This window comes from Mirounga leonina, unplaced genomic scaffold (assembly GCF_011800145.1).
Source record: "Mirounga leonina isolate KUSES-001 unplaced genomic scaffold, KU_Mleo_1.0 Mir_224, whole genome shotgun sequence".
In the NCBI taxonomy this organism is placed as follows: Eukaryota; Metazoa; Chordata; class Mammalia; order Carnivora; family Phocidae; genus Mirounga; species Mirounga leonina.
This window is the reverse complement of record NW_023270615.1, coordinates 4,810,493-4,834,164: the sequence shown is the minus strand read 5'-3', so window position 1 is coordinate 4,834,164 and position 23,672 is coordinate 4,810,493. Positions and strand designations below refer to the sequence as shown.

The 23,672-nt window shown below is 41.1% G+C and overlaps 1 protein-coding gene across 1 annotated transcript in view; it reads right to left on the bottom strand.

Annotated features, from left to right (window-relative positions):
• The window catches only part of TRPM6 (transient receptor potential cation channel subfamily M member 6), a 167,076-nt gene that overhangs the window by 86,042 nt on the left and 57,362 nt on the right, over nt 1-23,672 (bottom strand). The window contains exons 5-9 of the mRNA XM_035029044.1: nt 20,943-21,156; nt 17,014-17,138; nt 13,405-13,576; nt 1,574-1,742; nt 383-506 (exon numbers count right to left, since the gene is read on the bottom strand). Of these exons, the coding sequence (XP_034884935.1) occupies nt 383-506; nt 1,574-1,742; nt 13,405-13,576; nt 17,014-17,138; nt 20,943-21,156 (804 nt within the window). The remainder of the gene's footprint in view (nt 1-382; nt 507-1,573; nt 1,743-13,404; nt 13,577-17,013; nt 17,139-20,942; nt 21,157-23,672) is intronic.

Here is a 23,672-nt window from a genome sequence, read left to right as displayed (position 1 = left end):
TCACTTTTCTGTAATGCTGCCATACTAGGGTTTTTGTCTGTTTTCCTAACTTCAGTCTAAAATTTGAAGCATTGTGGGGAGGTGGGCAGGGGAGGGAATAAAAAGCCAAGTTTACTCAACTAAGGGTCAAGTTCTACAGTTATATAACAATCAAATTAAAATTAAAAACTCCTTATTTTGGGGGTGCCTGGCTGGCTCAATTGGAAGTGTGACTCCTGATCGCGGGGTCATGAGTTCAAGCCCCACATTGGTATAGAGATTACTTTAAAAAATAAAATCTTTTTTTAAAAAACTCATTTTTAAAAGTTGTGGAAATAAATATTACAATTGATGCAAATTATCAGTTTTAAAGTCATCTGAGTTATCAACTCATCATACTCACAGAATCCCTGTGTACCATACACTCCATTAGAATCTGAAAAAGGTGCTTGGACTGTTTAAGACTAAAGTTGAAAGTGTTCTGAATCATGCAGATGATCTCCTCCTTCACCTGAGGACGTAGGGCCCTGAGAGAGAGAGAAATGGTCATGACTTGGCACAATGCAGAGGAGGGAACAAGCCAAGAACTTCAGGGCAAGAGCACCTGTGGGTCCCATCTGACTGAGAAGGTTTCCATGGACAGTTCTGCTCTGAGAGCAAGTGGGCAGGAAGCAAAGGGAAGCAAGGTACCAGATGAGGCCGAATCTGAAAGCGAGCACAGGTGGATCTGCCATGATCCTGGAAAGAATGCACTCTGGGCAAGGTTCCCGAGCTGACAGATTTCCAATACATGTTTCCTTAAGTAAATCGGTGGGGTCAATATTTTAGTTCATAGGCATTATATTTACTTACACAGGAGAAAGACCACACTTTTGAAATTGGAAAAATCACACTAGTTATAGGGCTAGCAAGAGAAAAGCGACCGTTTTATTTAAAAGGCTAAAGAATTAAAACCTTAGGGTGCCTGAGTGGCTCAGTCAGTTAAGCATCTGTCTTAGGCTAAGGTCATGATCCCAAGGTCCCAGGATCAAGTCCCACATCAGGCTCCCTGCTCAGTGGGGAGTCTGCTTCTCCCTCACTCCTGCTTGTGCTCTCTCTCTCCCCCTTTCTCTCTCAAATAAATAAATAAAATCTTTTTTTTTTTTAATAAACACAACATATATTAATGCCAGTATGCTGGTTTCCCCAATTCCTGCTATTTTTACTAATGGCAAATGAATCTGAAGGTGATCTGGGGCCAGCACTGGTCTCCTCACTCACTGCAGGGTTTTTTCAGCTTTACAGACCAACTGCAGGAGCATCTCTTCCCTCACTACCCCGTGGAAGTGCTCCCCCGCCCACCCCCAGCAGCTCAGACAGGGTTCAAGAGCCCCTGAGAGAGGCAGGACATTCTTCGGCGAAAGAAACAGCAACTTGCATCAGCGGAGGGCATTTGGACATTAATCAATACATATAAAAATCACTGAAAAATTAATTCCAGTCTCAATCTCTGTCCCCCAAGGATATGTGGCCCACCCAAAAGCAGAGCTTAAGGAACTAAAATGGAGGAATAAATCGTTACCGTGGTTTCAGAAATGAGGAGTCAGCAACTCACCCTTCATCTGCTATGTGTTTGTGGGTGAAGGCCAGGAGGTCGGCGGCCCTGCCCGTACCATCACAAACCACCACCGGATCTTCGTCCCTCACTGTCTCCCACACAGCGAGGATGACATTGGGACCTCCTTCTACCACCAGCCCCACCACGGGCACACCTTGTCTTGAACCTATTTCAGAGGACAAACAATACCAAAGTGTTACAAAGATGCTGGCCAATCATCCATTTTGCTTTCCTGGGCACAAGTCTTTCAATCACCCCAGATACCGGTGACCTGAGTTCACCCTTCTTCCTTCCTTGCCTCACTCAGGCTTCCCTAGTTCAAGACCGAGTCAGAAGCTTGCACTCTCAATAAAGTCGCAGAAATATGGTGAGAGCATCTTTAAGCTTTCCCCCGTTAAAAAGGTAGCTAAAGGTTTTCAGTAGTTAAAAAAAAATTTTTTTTAAGTAGTCTTCAAGAAATTTCTACTTTTTTGGGGTGCCTGGGTGGCTCAGTTGGTTAAGCGACTGCCTTCGGCTCAGGTCATGATCCTGGAGTCCTGGGATCGAGTCCCACATTGGGCTCCCTGCTCAGCAGGGAGTCTGCTTCTCCCTCTGACCCTCCCCCGTCTCATGCTCTATCTCATTCTCTCTCTCAAATAAATAAATAAAAATCTTTAATAAAAAAAATTTCTACTTTTCATCGTGGAAAACTTCAAACATATCTTGGGGGGGGGGAACTAGAATGATATAATGGATCCCAACGTATCTATCACTCACCTCCAAAAATGATCTACATTTTGCCAATTTAATCAACTTCTAATGATGATTATTTCTAAGAACAAGATGGGAGGGTAACTCTCACAGACTTTTATATTTCAACATATTCCATTTTTCACTATTTAAATTTCTTTTTTTTTTTTTTAAAGATTTTATTTATTTATTTGACAGAGAGAGAAATAGCGAGAGCAGAAACACAAGCAGGGGGAGTGGGAGAGGGAGAAGCAGGCCTCCCGCCAAGCAGGGAGCCCGATGTGGGACTCGATCCCAGCACCCTGGGATCATGACCTGAGCTGAAGGCAGACGCTTAACGACTGAGCCACCCAGGCGCCCGCACTATTTAAATTTCTTATCACAAGTATACATTATTTTATTAAAGTAAGGAAGACAAAAAAAAAAAAAGGAAAGACCACAGTCATTCTTCTTGAAAAGATATTAAGTGGAAAAAAAGTTACAGAATGATACATATAGTAAGATCCTTTTTATATTTTTAAAACCACATACATGAGTATATATTTCATATATGTTTGCATTGTTTATATTTATGTATATGTAAATATATTTATTATATATACATATCCATATATCCATTTGTTTATATATATATATAATATATATATACACACACAGAAAACTCTGGGAGGGTACACATCAAACCATTAATAATGGAGAAGGGAGGGAAGGATTTGGGGAAACGCTGAAAAGGGACCTTGTTTATTCAGTAGACTTATATTTTTTAAGATTTTTTTTTTTAGTTTTTATTAGAGAGAGAGAGTACAAGCAGGGGGAGCAGCAGGTAGAGGGAGAGAGAGAAGCAGGCTCCCCATTCAGCAGGGAGCCTGACGTGGGGCTCGATCCCAGGACCCTGGAATCATGACCTGGCCCAAAGGCAGCTGCTTAACCAACTGAGACACCCAGGTGCCCCTATTCTGTAGACTTGATTAAACTTTTACACAACAAACGTATTAATATATTTAAATCAATATTTTTCAAAAGCAGAAAAATCAGCAGGCAATACCACACTCACACCTGGGCATCAGAGGACATTATCCTGGGCCCCAAGTCTAACAGTCCTCATCTGGCCGTGCCCCTCCCCTCACAGTGAAGAGTCTACAGGACCAATGTTTGAGGGAAGCCTGTAGCTTCTCCCCTACTTACTAGAATGCCACAGACCCCAAAATTCTTGCTTCCAGGGGCTGCCTGAGCCTCTGCCCCAGATATGTGCTCCCTCAGGACATACTTGCCAATGACTCTGGGGTAGAGCTCTACAGGACAGGTGGGTAGAGCTTGGACATACAGGCTGGGGTGTGCAGGTGAGCACGTGTGTGTGAAGGCCCTGGCACAGAGGAATGGGGCCAAGAGCAGAAAGAGAAGCAGAGAGCAGGCTATGTGTAGGCCAGGGCAACAATCCTGGCTCTAGCTCAATACTCCCAAATTTCCAAGACGGGCTGAACTCAAACCTGGCCTTCCAGCTATATGTACAAATGTAAAAGGATAAAATATTATGTAGTTTGTTAGCTTGATTTAAAGCTTTTAAATATTCAGACATATAATATGTGGGCTTTCCTGTGTGCCCTTGTCCTGGACTCCACAAATGTTTGGTGGGGTGGGAGGTAGGTGGGGGGGGGGGATGCGGGGGGCACCTGTTAGCAGGTATCCAAACACATAATTCAGTCTGTTTAACTGCTTTGACATTCTACTTCTTTTCCTCTTCCATGGACTTCCACCTCATTATTTTCTCCCTGTCACTAAAAAGTGAATCTAAGATATATCGATTGATAGTCATGGGATTCCTCTAATAATATTAGCTAAGTGACATGAAGAAAATGATATATTAACTCATAAAAGTAATAGAAGAAAAATCAGATAAATATTCCATTAATCATAAAATACTGACATGGATGGAAAAAACTTTTTAAGAGAATCTCTTATACCTTATATAATGAAATACTATGCAGCCATTAAAAATATGTTAAACTGAGGAGAAGGAAAGATGGCGGAGGAGTAGGGGACCCCATTTCAACTGGTCCCCGGAATTGAGCTGGATATCTACCAGACCACTCTGAGCACCCACGAAACCAGCCTGAGATGTAAGAAGATCTGGATCTCTACAAACAGAATAACACAGGCGGTTGGTTTTTAGGTATGAAGTGGGGAGCCATGATTCCGCGGGCAGATATCAGAGGATAAATGGCAGCGGGAGGGTGCCTGGCCGTGCGGATCCTACACTGCCGGTGAGTGACAGCCTCGCGTGCTGTGGATGGGGCACAGACTCGCAGACCAGTAGTGGAGGGGAAAGGACTTTAGGGCAGCCGCTGGGGCAGAATCCTGGAGTGGCGGGGTCGCAAGCATGAACTGGGAGCGGCTGGCGGTTTTAGAAGCACAAAGGGCAGAGATGTGCCCTGACCTGAAGGCAGGACTGGGAGCACTGCAGAGGGGCACACAACCTAGGACGCTGCGGTTTATAGCAGCACGGACAGAAACGGAAACAGTGTGGCCTGGAGAGCTCACTGAAGAACAGACTGTGGTCTCTCTGCTCTGAGGCAGAGGGTTGGAAACGGTCTCTTCTGCTCTGACTCGTGGAAGAAACGCGGAAAGCCGCCAGGGAAAGCCGCCAGAGAACAAAAGCCCCCAAAACTGATTCCCACTGAGCCCATCCCCCGCCACAGGGGTGCAGGGCAACTCCACCAAACAGGGTTGCCTGAGTAACAGCGCAGCAGGCCCCTCCCCCAGAAGACAGGCTGGGGAAACAAGAGGCCAGCAACCCTAAGGTCCCAAGAAAACAGGTGCATCTTGCTTGGGTTCTGGTCAATAATTTGGACTCTATACATTCCCTCAAACACCCCTCAACAGAATGACTAGGAGGAGGAACCTCCAAAATAGAAAAGACTCAGAGATCATGACTTATGCTGCAGATTTACAAATGGATGCAGATATAACCAAGATGTCGGAGATGGAATTCAGGCTAGCAATTGTGCAGACAGTGGCTAGAATGGAGAAATCAATTAATGGCAACATAGAGTCTCTAAAGGCAGAAATGAAAGCTGAATTGGCAGAACTTAAAAATGCTATCAATGAGATCCAATCCAATCTAGATAATCTAACAGCTAGGGTAACTGAGGCAGAAGAATGAATAAGCGACCTGGAAGACAATATAATAGATAAAAAGGGAAAAGAGGAGACCAGGGAAAAACAACTCAGAATCCATGAAAATAGAATCAGAGAAATAAGTGACATCATGAAGCGTTCCAATGTCAGAATAATTGGAATCCCGGAGGGAGTGGAGAGAGAGAGAGGACTAGAAGATGTATTTGAGCAAATCGTAGCTGAGAACTTCCCTAATCTGGGGAATGAAACAAACATTTGCCTCCTAGAGGCAGAGAGGACACCTCCCAAGATCAAGGAAAACAGGCCAACACCCCGGCATGTAATAGTAAAACCTGCAAATCTTAGAACCAAGGAAACCATCTTAAAGGCAGTTAGGGGGAAGAGATTCCTTACGTACAGAGGGAGGAACATCAGAATAACGTCAGACCTATCCACAGAGACCTGGCAAGCCAGAAAGGCCTGGCAAGACATATTCAGGGTACTAAATGAGAAGAACATGCAGCCAAGAATACTTTATCCGGCAAGGCTTTCATTTAGAATGGATGGAGAGATGCAGAGCTTCCACGACCGGCAGAACCTGAAAGAATATGTGACCACTAAGCCGGCCCTGCAAGAAATATTAAGGAGGGTTCTATAAAAGGAGAAAGACCCCAAGAGTGATAGACAACAGAAATTTACAGGGACAATCTATAAAAACAACGTCTTCACAGGCAACATGATGACAATTAACTCATATCTTTCAATAATCACTCTCAACGTGAATGGCCTAAATGTTCCCATAAAATGGCACAGGGTTGCAGACTGGATAAAAAGACAGGACCCATCCATATGCTGCCTACAAGAGACTCATTTTGAACCTAAAGATACATCCAGACTGAAAGTGAAGGGATGGAGATCCATCTTCCATGCCAGCGGACCTCAAAAGAAAGCTGGGGTAGCAATTCTTATATCAGACAAATTAGATTTTAAACTAAAGTCTGTAATTAGAGACACAGAAGGACACTATATCATTCTTAAAGGGTCTATCTAACAAGAAGATCTAACAATTATAAATATCTATGCCCCCAACATGGGAGCAGCCATCTACATAAGCCAACTGTTAACCAAAATAAAGAGTCATATTGATAACAATATGTTAATTGTAGGAGACCTCAATACTCCACTCTCAGCAATGGACAGATCATCTAAGCAGAAAATCAACAAGGAAACAAGAGCTTTGAATGATACACTGGACCAGATGGACCTCATAGATATTTACAGAACATTCCACTCTGAAACAACAGAATACTCATTCTTCTCGAGCACACATGGAACTTTCTCCAGAATAGACCATATACTGGGTCACAAATCAGGTCTCAACCGATACCAAAAGATTGAGATTATTCCCTGCATATTCTCAGACCACAGTGCTTTAAAACTGGAACTCAATCATAAGAAAAAATTTGGCAGAAATTCAAACACTTGGAAGCTAAAGACCACTCTGCTCAAGAATGTTTGGGTCAACCAGGAAATCAAAGAAGAACTTAAACAATTCATGGAAATCAATGAGAACGAAAACACATTGGTCCAAAACCTATGGGATACTGCAAAGGCAGTCCTAAGGGGGAAATACATAGCCATCCAAGCCTCACTCAAAAAAATAGAAAAATCCCAAATTCACCAACTAACTCTACACCTTAAAGAACTAGAGAAAAAGCAACAAATGATGCCTAAGCCATGCATTAGAAGAGAAATAATTAAAATTAGAGCAGAAATCAATGAATTAGAAACCAGAAACACAGTAGATCAGATCAAAGAAACTAGAAGTTGGTTCTTTGAAAGAATTAATAAGATCGATAAACCACTGGCCAGACTTATCCAAAAGAAAAGAGAAAGGACCCAAATTAATAAAATTATGAATGAAAGGGGAGAGATCATGACTAACACCAAGGAAATAGAAACAATTTTTAGAAATTATTATCAACAACAATATGCCAATAAACTGAGCAATCTGGATGAAATGGAGGCCTTCCTGGAAACCTATAAGCTGTCAAGACTGAATCAGGAAGAAATTGACAACCTGAATAGGCCAATAACCAGTAACGAGATTGAAGAAGTGATCAAAAGCCTCTCAAAAAACGAGAGACCAGGGCCTGATGGATTCCCTGGGGAATTCTACCAAGCATTCAAAGAAGAAATAATACCTATTTGGCTGAAGCTGTTTCAAAAACAGGAACAGAAGGAAAACTTCCAAACTCATTCTATGAGGCCAGCATTACCTTAATCCCCAAACCAGGCAAAGACCCCATCAAAAAGGAGAATTTCAGACTGGTATCCCTGGTGAATATGGATTCCAAAATCCTCAACAAAATCCTAGCTAATAGGATCCAACAATACATTAAAAGGATCATCCACCACAACCAAGTAGGATTTATTCCCAAGATGCAAGGGTGGTTCAACATTTGCAAATCAATCAATGTGATAGAACACATTAATAAGAGGAGGGAGAAGAACCATATGGTCCTCTCAGTTGATGCAGAAAAAGCATTCGACAAAATGCAACATCCTTTCTTGATTAAAACTCTTCAGAGTATAGGGATAGAGGGAACATTCCTCAAGTTCATAAAATCCATCTATGAAAAACCTACAGCAAATATCATCCTCAATGGGGAAAAGCTGAGAGCCTTTCCCTTAAGATCAGGAACACGTCAAGGGTGCCCACTCTTGCCACTTTTGTTCAACATAGTACTAGAAGTCCTAGCAACAGCAATCAGACAACAAAAAGAAATAAAAGGTATTCAAATTGGCAAAGAAGAAGTCAAACTCTCTCTTTTCACAGACGACATGATACTTTATGTGGAAAACCCAAAAGACTCCACCCCCAAATTACTAGAACTCATACAGCAATTCAGTAATGTGGCAGGATACAAAATCAATGCACAGAAATCAGTTGCTTTCTTATACACTAACAACACAACTGTAGAAAGAGAAATTAGAGAAACGATTCCATTTACAATAGCACCAAAAACCATTAAGATACCTTGGAATAAACCTACCAAAGAGGTAAAGGATCTATACTCTAAGAACTACAAATCACTCATGAAAGGAATTGAGGAAGATACAAAAAGATGGAAAAATATTCCATGCTCATGCATAAGAATAAACACTGTTAAAATGTCTATGTTGCCCAGAGCAATCTATACCTTCAATGCCATCCCGATCAAAATTCCAAAGACATTTTTCGAAGTGCTGGAACAAACAATCCTAAAATTTGTATGGAATCAGAAAAGACCCCGAATCACCAAGGAAATGTTGAAAAGGAAAAACAAAGCTGGGGGCATCACGTTGCCCAATTTCAAGCTATATTACAAAGCTGTGATCACCAAGACAGCATGGTACTGGCACAAAAACAGACATATAGACCAATGGAACAGAATAGAGAACCCAGATATGGACCCTCAACTCTATGGTCAAATAATCTTTGACAGAGCAGGAAAAAACATGCAATGGAAAAAAGACAGTCTCTTCAATAAATGGTGTTGGGAAAATGGGACAGCCACATGCAGAAGAATGAAACTCGACCATTCTCTAACACCATTCACAAAGATACACTCAAAGTGGATGAAAGACCTCAATGTGAGACAGGAATCCATCAAAATCCTAAAGGAGAACATAGGCAGTAACCTCTTTGACATCACCCACAGCAGCTTCTTTCAAGATACATCTCCAAAAGCTAGTGAAACAAAAGCAAAAATGAACTTTTGGGACTTCATCAAGATAAAAAGCTTCTGCACAGCAAAAGAAACAGTCAACAAAACAAAGAGGCAACCCACAGAATGGGAGAAGATATTTGCAAATGAAAGTACAGATAAAGGGCTGGTATCCAAGATCTATAAAGAACTTCTCAAACTCAACACCCAAAAAACAAATAATCAAGTCAAAAAGTGGGCAGAAGATATGAAAAGACACTTCTCTGAAGAAGACATACAAATGGCTAACAGACACATGAAAAAATGTTCATCATCATTAGCCATCAGGGAAATCCAAATCAAAACCACACTGAGATACCACCTTACACCAGTTAGAATGGCAAAAATGGACAGGGAAAGAAGCAATAAATGTTGGAGAGGTTGTGGAGAAAGGGGAACCCTCTTACACTGTTGGTGGGAATGCGAGTTGGTACAGCCACTTTGGAAAACAGTGCGGAGGTGCCTCAAAAAATTAAAAATAGAGCTACCCTATGACCCAGCAATTGCACTACTGGGTATTTACCGCAAAGACACAGATGTAGTGAAAAGAAGGGCCCTATGCACCCCAATGTTCATAGCAGCAATGTCCGCAATAGCCAAACTGGAAAGAGCCAAGATGCCCTTCAACAGATGCATGGATAAAGAAGATGTGGTCCATATATACAATGGAATATTACTCAGCCATCAGAAAGGATGAATACCCAACTTTTACTTCAACATGGATGGGACTGGAGGAGATTATGCTAAGTGAAATAAGTCAAGCAGAGAAAGTCAATTATCATATGGTTTCACTTCTTTGTGGAACATAAGAAATAGCATGGAGGACATTCGGAGAAGGAAGGAAAAATGGGGGCGGGGAGAATTGGAGGGAGAGATGAACCATGAGAGACTATGGACTCTGAGAGACAAACAGGGTTTTAGAGGGGAAGGAGGAGGGGGATTGGTTAGCCCGGTGATGGGTATTAAGGAGAGCACGTACTGCATGGAGCACTGGGTGTTACATGAAAACAATGGATCATGGATCACTACATCAAAAACTAATGATGTATTGTATGGTGACTAACATAACATAATAAAATTTAAAAAATAAAAAAAAATATGTTAAACTATGCTTGCTGATGTGGAAATGCATCCTTGTTTGGTGGGGGAGAGGGAAGACTACAAAAGAAGCATGGATATTATATGAACCTAGCGTTCATTTAAAAAATGTTGCTTTGTGCATGTGTAGAAAATTTCTGAAAGCAAATACATATATGAAAAAGTTGACAACGTTTAGTTTTTTATTGTGAGATGATGGAAAACCCTTCCTTCTACTATATGCTATCTTTGCTTTATCTGAATATGAGAGTATATAGCACTTTTATCATCACAAATGAATTAATAAGGATAAAGAGGAAATTCAATTTCTATTGGGTAGGTCTTTCTTAAAGCCATAACTAATTCCCACAAAAATAAAAGTATTTATGATTGTTTTCTACAAAAAAGGATCTTACTGATGCTTCTAATTAAATTTGTTTTAAAAAAGAAAAAAAACTGTCAAGTTCTTGCTGAGAAATCTCACTAGAGAGCCCCAGGGTTAGGCATGAATACAATATCATGCCTCCAAATTAAAATGTCCTAGGATGAACATCCCAGGAAAGCACCGTTCTCCACTGACAGTTGGATTGTGAAGAGCTACAGAGGCATCCGATCCTATGCTTTCTATCCTCAGGGGCCTAGGAACAGATATTGGCCAAATTTCAAATGGCTGAACCCAGGAATTCCTATAGCAACTTCATGATGTCAGGGTTTTTTGGGTTTTTGACTTTTTGGTTTTTTTGTAAGTACTCTTGGCCAATATCAAGGGTTTTCCAGGGACTCCAAGAAGTCCGGCTGAAAAGAAAGAAATCAACAAAATATTTCAAGTATTTTCATTCCATCCAAATAAATCCTTTTTAAGCAATACAAATTTGATAGAAAGCTTCCCTAGTGAGCATGGTGGGCATGAAGTTCAGCTTTGATACATAAGAATTGGGGGTCTGTTGGGGACTTTTCCCTCCCTTCCTTCCTTCCTCCCTTCTTCGCCCCCCTCCTTCCTTTCCTCCTTTCTTTCCTTCCCTCCTTTTCTTCCTTCTCCTCCTTCTCTTCTTCCTTCTCCTTCTTCTCTCTCCTTCCTTTCTTCCTTTCCTGTGTGTGTGTGTAGGTGCTTTGCTGTTTTTGCTCCTTCATATTGGTTCTCCTTAGAATAATGTTACCAATCCACTGGAATGGACTCCACATTCTTTTACACACAAAGTGAAACTCTCCAAATAAATCCCAAGTTTCAAGATCTTTGAAAGTAAAAATGTTACTTGATGCTATATGCAAGCTTCAGGTTGTATGCATTCATCCACAAATGGAGAATCAGCAGGGAATAAGAAAGACAGAACTTTGCTCTCTTGGGGCACACATGATGCTGCTGTATGAAACCCCTGAGCAATTTCTGTGGTGAGCATAGGTCAATAGAGGCAACAGGACATTTCAGGTAATTGAGAGTTCAGACCTTTAAAGGAGCCCTCCCTGCAGGGACTCTTGTTCAGGCCAGTCTCTGACCTACCCTCCTCTCCTCTCCTCTGGGGGTCTCCCTTCCCTCCCAACCACTCCACAGAGGACCACATACCTGATCCTCTCTCCCCTTTCCTTCCCTAAATGAGCCTCCAACCCTCATTCACACTAAGCTCTAAGTGACTGGCAACAATTGCCAGGGCCCCTCCCACACACACCCCCAAAAGGAGATTGCACCTGTATCAAAGGAGAATAAAAGGAAAGAAAGAAACAGACATTTATTGAGGGCATACTATGCACCCAACACTATCCTAGGCACAGCGAGCATACATTATCTCAATTAATTCTCCCAACAAAAGTTAGACCATTCCTTCCCTTTTATATTAAGGAAACTGTTTAACAGATGTTAACTCCCTTGGCCAAGATCATAGACAGTAGATGACACAGCTTTGATCTGGCTGACCCGCATTCTGCTGCCTCAGGAGATCAAGGTAAAAAACTCAAAGGACATTTGGCATTTAAGGCCAAAGCCAAAGGCTGAAGAGGACTTGAGCCTCCCAAGTGCGTTGGCTCCCTTGTCTTCTGCTCCAAGGGTAGGAATATCTTGTGGAAGATTTAACTCATGGAAAGAGCCAGAAGCCCACTTTCTGCTGCTTTGGACAAAAAGTCTCCATTTCTCCAGGCAGCACCTACCTTTCCATCTCTCTACCCAAGGATGTTTGCTGATTCTGGCCCTCCCTTCCCTTCTCCCTACTACAGATACTACTGTTAAAAAAGAGACAAGAGGTCCAAAACAGAGTCACTTGTGCTAAGCTCCACATCAGCAAACCAAGACATACTACCTGACCTAATTGCAGTTGCAACCTCTCCCAGGAATGTAACCTTTAACCGTCAGTCTGGAATTACCTGGTTGGCACTAGTGAGGTCATCTGCCTGGTAGGACCCCCACACTCACCCCGCCTTCCCCCAAAAGAAGGTGATCTTGCCCAAAACAATCCACTCCTTGTTAGAAGAACTCCCTTGCCACACCTCCTTCTGCCTATAAAAGTCTTCCATTCTGTCCAGCTCCTTGGAACTCCCCTCTATCTGCCAGATGGGATGCTGCCCAACTGATGAATCACTGAAGGCCGTAAGATCTTTAAATTTACTCAGCTGAATTTTGTTTTTTTTAACACTACCAAAATGGCCATCTCAAAGCATTGTGGAATCAGCACACAACACTGAAACCTTCAAAGGTCCCTATTTCTAAAAGCCCTATATGGTTTTAATGCTTCTCTATCTGGGGCATGCCACCATATACGAAATGCCATCTTCCCTGATGGTCAAACTCATACCCCCACTCTTCTCAGGCCAGTCTCCTTACTGCTCTTCAGTCATTCCCATTCTGGTGTCAATACTCCCCCCCCACACACACACACACAACCATCCTCCACCTGTCCTACCCTAAGGACAGCTGGAGGCTATGCTAAAGTCTCCACTGTTGCAGAAGACCTCTCCTGACTATGCTGTCCCCCAAGACTTCTTCCTCTCTCCTGTCACCCACAATTCCAAACCACCTCACATCCTGCTTTCTTCTGGCTGTGGGTTCACATGTGTTAATTTAAGGCAGGGACCAGCTTGGACCTCTTCACTCTGTATGGATGACAAAGGAGTGCCTTTCTCCATAGCAGCCCCCCAACCAGGCCCTGGTGGCTGAGCCTCTGTGGTACTCACGGCTGTGTATTTTCTGCAGAGAGAGGTACTTTTCCAGGTTCCTCCTGAGCTTCATCTCATTTCCATACTTGCCCACAGTCCCGTCATCGGACAAGATGAAGTGGGAATGCATGCTGTTGAGAGTGGTGAGCTTGCTGAGGGGGTTGCCCAGAGTCTGGTACAAACACACCACCTGGAGGACAGTGAAGATAAGAGAAGGTCAGAGCTCAAGGTCCTTCTCTGGGCTCACCTGCTCCATAAGGCCTGTCCATGCATCATGGAGTTCCTGCCAAGGTTAGTAAGTACTACTTACTACCCAGAGCAGTGTTTCTCAAGCTATCTGTGATGAAGGATCAATTTGTTTTTTTTTTAAATCTCCCATCTTTTAATGGATTGGTATATGGTCCTACTATGTGTAACCAGTATGCGGCTCATGCTACATGAGAGTCATGACACAAGTTCAACAACTCTCCCACATGCCATGCTCAGCAAGATAAGCCCACTGGCCATATGCTTAGATGTCACAGCATTTCCATGTTGCTAAAAATGGTTCTAAATATTTATAATTTCTGTACTTACCTTGTCTCAGATTATAAAACAGTTCAAAAACGTACAGTGATACACAGACTACATCACTATCCAAAAAATATGCCTTTCAATAGATCTATTCCAAAATAATATTGTTATACCACTTTTTTTTTTTTTAGTATTCCAAATGGAATGAAGAGTAACCACCAATCAACTGAATGGAGATCCATTCTTTTAATATAAAACATCCAGATCTTTATTAATATTGTGGACTCTTCCTTAAGCTACCCCAATTCTTATTTGTTTTTAGAGACAAAAGCACAGTATGTGGAGTCAGAGGGACCCAGTTTAAGTCCAGACTCTTCTACTTCCTAATTTTAACTTGGGGTAACTCTTATCTCCTTTCTCAGGCATACTTTGCTCATGTATAAGTGAGAATAATAATTCCTACAGCAGAGGGTCGCTATGAAGCTTAAAAGGAATAATGATGGGAAAAGCACTACAAACTTTATCAACATTAGTCTTTAAAAGTTACCTTTATTAATTCCTAAATGTGACACTGACACCAGAAGCCAAAAAGAAAATAATTGAGAGATTTAATACTTCTGAAGTATCTTATCACTAATATCATTTTTTATAAAAGCAGAAAATGGACAATGATAGAGGAAAAGTTAAATTATAGTATTATTAAAGTACTATGGTACAATAGAACATTATCAGGCATAAAAAATCAGAATGCACTGTTGGCCCCTAGAATACAATTTCCCACTAAAAAAAACAGCCATTTCTCAAGGAGCAAAAATTAGCCTGGAACATTTTTTTATACTAAAACACAAACAAGCAATGAAAAACAACTCGAATTGTGTTAAAAGGACTCAGGAGACAACTTGAAAAGTTTCCACTGGCCAAAAGGGGACAATCTGAGCATAATTAAGAGTAATAACTAGAATAGATGAACTGAAACATATTTAATATTCGATATGTTTCAACTCGTGAACCAAAAAAAAACTCATGGTTCTCGTTGGAGGTTGATAGATAACAAATCATTGCTTTGAAAGCTGGAATATAAAGAGAAAGAATCAGGCATTTATTCTGCCCTTTCCCATACAACTGTACCACAAAGTAAACCAAAAAGTTGATGAGAAAATGTTTCTCTTTAGAGAGTGTTTAAGCTAATAAAGAAAGAAAGAACACTGTAATTAAGTATCAGCATTTGCAACTCAGTTGAGATCATGAATCTAGGCAAGGACATCATAAAAAGAAAGATGATCATAAGTTACAAGGGAAGGACACATCTCTTGTGGCATAAACTTGCACAAAAAATCTGGTATTTGATCATACCTTTGGATCAAACTACCAGTTTACAAGAAAGACAAGAGACAAATAAATACCCTAAACCCTAATATAACAGGCTAGATCTGCAAAATCCAAACCTTGGGAAACCCTTCAGGAAAAATGACCTAGTTCTTTAACAAATAAATTGCACCAGAGAGAGAGAGAGAGAGATGGAGGAAAAATCCATAGATTAAAAATGACTGAGGAGCACCTGGGTGGATCAGCCAGTTAAGCATCCAACTCTTGATTTTGGCTCAAGTCATGATCCCAGGGTCCTGGGATTTAGCTCCACGTCGGGACTTCTCCCTCTGCCCCTCCTCCCCGCTTGTGCTCTCTCTCTCTCATTCTTGCTCTCTCAAATAAATAAAATCTTAAAAAAAAAAAAATCAACTAAAAAATATGACAAAATCAGAACACTGAACATAGACTGGCTATTTGTTGATATTCAGGAATTAATTTTTTAGGTATGAAAATGGCAATGTGGTTATATATTTTTTTAATTGTCCATATATTTCAGAAATATCTACTTATTGGTATTTAGAAATATCAAAGTATTGGTAAATCAATTGCTAAGTTAGAAATACTGATTAAAATATTTACCAGAGACATTATTTGATGTCTGGAATTTGCTTCAAAATATTGGAGTGAAGAGGTGGGGAATGGATAAAGGGATAGATGAAAGAAAATTGGCTCTAATCTCATAACCGTTGAAGCTGGGAGATGGGTACATAGGACTTCATTATTTTAATCTCTCTACTCCTTAATATGTGTGAAATTTTCCAAAATGAAAGTTAAACCATACACGTCTATATTAATTGACATAGAGAAGTAACTGTTAATAATAGTTATATAGTAATAGTTAAGCAAAAGAACAGATTCATAAAAACAAAAAAAAATTAAAAACATATTTACATTGGTGGGTTTCTGTTACTACTTTTTTTTCATACAAACTTTTTTTATTATACATATGTACACATACTTAGAAAAAATTATGGAATGATACACACCAAGATATTAACAGTGGTTATCTTTCCTCTTCATACCTTTTGAAATACCTAAGATTTTTATCAGAAATATACACTATTCTTATAAACAGACTTAGACAAGTCCATTCCCTATAGAAAAAGAGACAGGATCAAAGAATTGATACACAGAAATGAATAAAGCAGAGAGTAGTACAAGATAAGGAAAGAGAAGGGTCAAATCATGAATGTTCCTTGTTTTATCTACACACAAACACACACACCACTACAAGAAACTCGGCTATTACTCTGAGCAAGACAGGAGCCACTGAAGGGCTTTTCATAGGGGAATAGCACGATCTGATTTATATTTTAGAAGAATGATTCTGGCTACTGTGTTGAGATTAGATTATAAGAAGTGACAAGAATGAGAGAAGGGAAGGCTATTACTACATCATTCAGGTGACAGAAAATGGTGGTTTGGACCTGCTTAGTAACAGTGGGGGTAATGAGAAGAGGTCATATTCCACATATATTTTTATATTTAAAGTGAAGCTGAGATAATTTACTGATGGATTAGGTTTGAGGTGTTGAGACAGAGATCATTCCAGGATTAGTCCAAGGTTTTTGGCTTGAACAACTGCAAGGATAAGATCATCATTTTCTAAGATAGGGCAAGTAGGAAGACAAAGTTGGTTTGGGGTATATTACATTCGAGATGCCTTTTAGATGCCCAGGTGTAGTGCTGAGTTGGCAATTAGATACACATTCATTTCCTTTTGTTGTGAACGGGTTGTCTACTTACATCTTTTCCAATAAGATCTCTCTGGTTCTCAATGACGCCCCAAGGAGGGATTCCAACTGTGCAGATTTTTCTCAAGGACTGGAAGGAATGGGCTTTCAGGGCATCCCCAACATGTTTCGACACACCTATGAACAACAGAGATCAAACTTTAACAGACGAATCATGCAAAACAACGTGACTGCTGGAAAGAGACAAATGGGCATGGATATATGCAAAGGGACATTCTTAGGGAAAGTTGCTGGCACAGTGGAATGAATCTCTGATATCTTGGCTTCCTCTACTCTCTTTTTTTTTTAATTTATTTTTTATTTTTTTATTCTTATGTTAATCCCCATACATTACATCATTAGTTTTAGATGTAGTGTTCCATGATTCATTGTTTGTGCATAACACCCAGTGCTCCATGCAGAATGTGCCCTCCTCAATACCCATCACCAGGCTAACCCATCCTCCCACCCCCCTCCCCTCTAGAACCCTCAGTTTGTTTTTCAGAGTCCATCGTCTCTCATGGTTCATCTACCCCTCCGATTTCCCCCCCTTCATTCTTCCCCTCCTGCTACCTTCTTCTTCTTCTTCTTCTTTTTTTTAACATATATTGCATTGTTTCAGAGGTACAGATCTGAGAGTCAACAGTCTTGCACAATTCACAGCGCTTACCAGAGCACATACCCTCCCCAGTGTCCATCACCCAGTCACCCCATCCCTCCCACCCCACCCCCCACTCCAGCATCCTCTACTCTCTTTTAACACTGCTTTCTCCTATCACTGATCTCTTTACCTGAACAGTTCTCCCTTTGGGCAATTTTTGCTTACAACCTCAGTCCTGTCCCTATTTTTGACTGACCAGAAAGTCCTCTGAGGTCAACATGAATGTTCTTTTTTTCTCTAACCTTCTCGACTGTCCCAGCAAGACATCCTGCAGATATGGCCCTTGCTCCACTGAAGTAAATTAAGTTAATAGCTTTATAGACAGAAATATTCCAGAACTAATACATTCATATTTGACCTTCCAGAATTAATAACAACAGTAATTATAGCCAGCACTGACCAAACTCTTACAATGCACCAGGTGCTATTTTAAATGTTTTACAAGTATTTACACTTTAAGTAGAAACTTTATTTAGTCTATTTTATAGGCAAGAATTGAGTCATAAAGAAGTTAAATAATTTGCCCATTGTTATAGAGCTGGTAATTTGTAGAGCTTGGATTCCAAACCAGGATATCGGACTTTCCTTTTTTAAATAGACTTTATTTTTTAAAGCAATTTTAGGTTCACACAAAACTGAGCGTACAGACTTCCCTTATACCCCCTAATCTATACACCCACAGCTCCCACCACCGTTAACATCCCCCCTCCGTGCTACATTTGTTATAACTGATGAACCTACACTAACCTATACGAACACATCATTATCACCCAAAGACCGTAGTTTACATTAGGGATTGTTGCTATAGGTTCCATACAACCACCGATCTTTTTACTGTCTCCCATTTTGCCTTTTCCAAAATGTCATATAGTTATTAGAATCACGCAGTATGTGGCCTTTGAGATTGGCTTAATCTGCCTTTAATGACAACACTGCACTGCACCACTTTCTCCTCTTATATATAGTACTGGTCCTCTATGTGTCATTAGCAGAGAAACAAACAAAAACTCTATTGCAAGCATCTGATGCACAGCACTGAATCATTTCCCTCTCTCTGGCATCTTCCCCTCCACCCTATTTTTTATACTTTGCCCAGAGTCATTTTCTAGAATTGGGGATCTGGACCACAGGCATATATCAATATCAGCTGTGCAGCCATCCACTGCAATAGAGATTTGGACTCAGGGACACCTGGGTGGCTCAGTCGGTTAAGGGGTCTGCCTTTGGCTCAGGTCATGATCCCAGGGTCTTGGGATCGAGTCCCGCATTGGGCTCCCTGCTCCGCGGGAGCCTGCTTCTCCCTCTGCCTGCTGCTCCCCCTGCTTGTGCTTTCTCTCTCTGACAAATAAATAAATAAAATATTAAAAAAAGAAAATAGAGATTTGGACTCCATAGGTTTGGCGTGGGTTCCCAGCATGGTGATGCTGGTGGATGTATTTCAGCATCCCACATGTGATCCTAGTATATATTGTCTACTGAGACTCTCCTTAAAACCAGGTCTATGTCATTTTCTATCCATTCTCCTGTCCAAATTCCTTTGAGAGCCCCCTGCTACACAGAGAATAAAACCTCAGCCCAACAGCATGGCACCCAGTCTGGCTCCAGTCTCCCTTGTCCCTGTCCTCTGACACATGGCACATCCAGCCCATAGCCTTATTGCCTCTTTCTACACATGCCTTCACCTCCAGCCAGCCATGTGCATGGCCTTGAACTCCCACCTCTGTCTAGGATGCTCCTTCCTACCCTTCCCTCAAGGTCAACGCCAAGTGCTATATCCTTCTCCATGCCTTCCCGGGTACCCTCAGTTGGAAGTAGAATGTGTCTTCCTCTTCCTTGTACTCTCAACCACTTGCTTGGTATCTCAACTATGACCCAGTGGGCACTGATTGTAGTTAGTTGCTCACTGTTATCATAGTCTACCTTATCACTAAACCCAGGGCCCATATCTTACTCATCTTTCATCCACAGCATCTATCCAAATGCTATATACATAAGACCTGTGGCATTCAATTAAATGTCAAACATTCAGGCCAGATACTGCAGTTGAGAAGCAGCTCAAGAATAGGCAGAAGCTGGTAAGCAACACTTCTCAAATTTAAATGTGCGTAAGAATCATCTGGGGATGTTGTCAAAATGCAGATTCAGGTCCTGCTGGTCTGGGAAGGTATCTGAGATCTGCATTCCCAGCAAACTCCCAGGTGATGCTGATGTTGCTGGTCCAGATGTCCCTCCCTGAGCAGTCAGGCCCTAAGGAGTTGTGGTTGAATGGGGTCAGATCCTGATTATTGTTTAAGAAAGCTCCAAGTATGTCTCATTTCTCATTTGTTTATATGAACTATTTTAATAGTCTTCACACTATTATATTTGTGTTCCTTAATTGGCCCTAACCTAAAATGTTACACACACACACACACACACGCACACACACACACACAGCAGTAAGTAAAATAAAGCCTATGTTGTTAAAAAGGGAAACCACCGGACCAAAAAGGAATCACTTAGGCCAAGTTATCAAACTGGGGCTTAAACCTAACCTAACCTAACTGCAGTTCCAACCTCCCCCAGAAATGTAGTCTTAACCATTCAATGAGACATTTTCACATCAGTACCAATGATGTAATCTGTCACAAGGACTCTCCTCATCCCGCCCCCCTACACACACCCCATAAAGGAAGATGAGGTAATCTGCATGATTAGACCCCATGCCATTCCCCCTGAGGGAAGATGACCTTGCTTGGAACAATCCTTCCTTTTCTTTTGCTAACAACTTCCTTGCCCCACCCTCCTTCCTATAAAAACCTTCCATTTTGTAGTACAACTTCTGTGAGCATCTCTTTACTTGCTAAATGGGATGCTGCTTAATTCATGAATTGCTTAGTAAAACCAATTAGATCTTCAAATTTACTCAGTTGTATTTTTGTTGTTGAACTTGACCCTGGTGAGTTTAGCTCACTCCCAAGCCCACACACTCCACACTTGCATGGATTCTGTGTCCTTTCAAACCTCACCATGGTCTAAAGTTCATGAAAAGACTATTTTCTTTCCCAGCAGTTTACCCACAGTTGTGTTAAAATAGCATATTTTAACAATGGTAAAAACGTATTCCAGGAAAGGTCTATGATTCTGGGTTTTTTCCTAGCCATTATGCTTTTTGTCTTTCTCATGCCACCATGTCTCCTGGGAGCACTGCAGAGCAGAGATTAGGTGCCATACTACCGGATTCAGTTAGAAAGAGGGAATTATTATTTTTTTTTTTAAGTGAAGCAGGGAGTGCACTTTACCAGTATTAATGCCTTCTGTTATTATCCACGCTCCTGTTGTCTCTGCAGCTTTGACCAAACCTTGGCTGAAGATCTCTTTAAGTTTGGAGGGCATCTTGAAGTTCTGGATGCCCCCGTGGACAGAGATCACCAGCTTTGGCAGTTCCATCTTCCACTCTTTCAACATTAAATGTAACAGATGATCCAACTTTGTATCATAAGAAGTTCTAATATACTGGAAGATATGCATAGACACATGTACATAAAATAGGAAAAACTACATGCCGGTAACAATGAGCACACAGCAGGGTGACTGAAATGGCCAAAACTTAAAAGGAAGTGTCTGAGATTTCTTTAAAAGTTCATCGTTGTATAATGGAAACATTTACTTTGAAAGGATCCCACACCCCCTGTAAGTTCCTTCTGGGAATTAACAAGTCACGGTAGGAAGGCTTCCTCTGGCTTTCAGGGTTGGCCCACCAATGTTCTCTAGAAGGTCTGAGATGAGGCAGAAATACTTCAAACTGGTAAAAACCACTACTCCAGGAAACCCATTTTAAAAAAAGCTTTTAGAAATGGGTGAAATGGGGTTTTTCATACATGCTATTGATGAGGGAGCAGAAGGCTAGCTGAAGACAAAGCACTATCTTAAAGTTAATACATTGCTAGAGGGGAAAACAACCTTAACTTGACAATGGCAAAGCCTCCATTATCTTGTAGGTCCTCTTTAGCATATGAAAGTTCTTTTGAAACCTCCCTTTTCCTTACTTCCCCCAACTCCTGAGTTCACAATCAGCCACTCCTCAAGACCCTGGTATAGCAGCTCTTTCTGCCCAGGGGTCCTGTCCCCGGGCTTTAATAAACTACCATTTTGCACCAAAGACGTCTCAAGAATTCTTTCTTGGTCGTTGGCTCCAGACCTTACTCCACCGAACCTCACATATATTCCAAAACCACATCACTGTGACTTTTAATTTACTTGACTATTTCATATATTTCCATAATTTAAATCAAATTATGATCCGGGAGCATGTACTTTTAATTTACTGTAAATTTTACATTCTAACCGTTCCCTTTATATGTAATTATCCCTCTGAAAATGTCTTTTTTCCAAAACAAATACTTTTCACAGGAGTCATATTTTTAACTAGTCAATGTAACCCAAAGAAAAGATGAGAGAAATCCGAATCAGCAGGTAGAACCAGAATCATTTTGTATTTTGCCTAAGATCATAGTGTATAGCTGGCTCTCTTTTTCCAATAGATGCAGCCACATAAGACAGTTAAAATCATACTGAGAGGAGTTTGCCATCCTCAGGCATAAGCTAACCAACAAGACCAAGTCAGACTTACAGGAATAAGGACAATAAGAAACCATGAATTAGAAAATTATACCAAACTATACTATACCAAAACTATACCAAAAAGAACCACAGGTGGAGATCTTCATACATATGCAAATAGAATTATTACCTATCTTCCAGAATGTAATAGTGCCTTAAAACAACTATCTGTTCACCTTTGAAATTCTTTTTTTTTTTTTTTTAAGATTTTATTTATTTATTTGACAGACAGAGGCACAGTGAGAGAAGGAACACAAGCAGGGGGAGTGGGAGAGGGAGAAGCAGGCTTCCCGTGGAGCAGGGAGCCCGACGTGGGGGTCGATCCCAGGACCCTGAGATCATGACCTGAGCCGAAGGCAGACGCTTAACGACTGAGCCACCCAGGAGCCCCTCACCTTTGAAATTCTTAAAACATAATCCCTTTATTTAATTATTAAAATGTTACAGCCATCACAGAATGTAATAGAACCTAAGGATAATCAAGATTCAATTTCTAAGTGAGGAAAATGAGTTGCCATGGCTTTATTACATATTCAAGTAGTAGGAAAAAATACAAGTTGACCTTTGTGAAATGGTTTGTGTTGTCTCAAATAAAGGCAAAGGAAGGAGGCAGCTCTGATTTGGTTCATCTAGCTCAACTCTCTCCCAGGTGCCTCTCTCTTTCATCTAGAAGTCCTTTTAGTCCTAGCAGACATTCCTCCTTGAGATTTCAGATAAACAACCTTGCCTAACTAAATTATCAGCACCAGTCTTTTCTTCCAAAGGCCAACTGAAGATGGTGCTAAAGGTTAATGACTTTCCTTCCCCCTCCCCCTCCTTTATAACTAACTCAGGCAGATTGTTCCGGGCCTAGATTCTCCTCAAATCCTTCCCGGAATGAGGTGGGAGGGATAAAACTGGGAAAGGGAATGCAGGGGTGGGAGATGAATAACCAGCTCTCACAGCTTTCCTGCCTCTCACCATAGACAGAAGTAGAATTCTGTGCTTAAATATAAAAAGTAGGTTCTTCTCTTCTGAGAGATCAAATAAAATGCATTCAGGTACTCAGGATATAATGGCGATCTAATGCTAAGCATGGAACATATGAGTGATCAGGAGATCTGTTGAACCATATTTTCAGTTCTCCTATATGCACCATATTCTCCCTTGGCCTTCCCACAACCCCAGAGTGCTCTTAGGCCTCTGCCTCACCTGACACCAAACACCTCACTTACCTTTCTGATCTCAGTGTAGCTGTCCCTACACTTGCCAATACTTCCTTGACACACTCACATTGCCCCAGAAAAACAGGAGTGATCCTTTCCATTTTCTTGAAGAACCGTGTATTCCCACCCTGCCCATGGTAACTGTATATTTATTTCCTGTTTCCCCTCACTGTAAGCAATGTTAGTACATGGAACATACGCTCT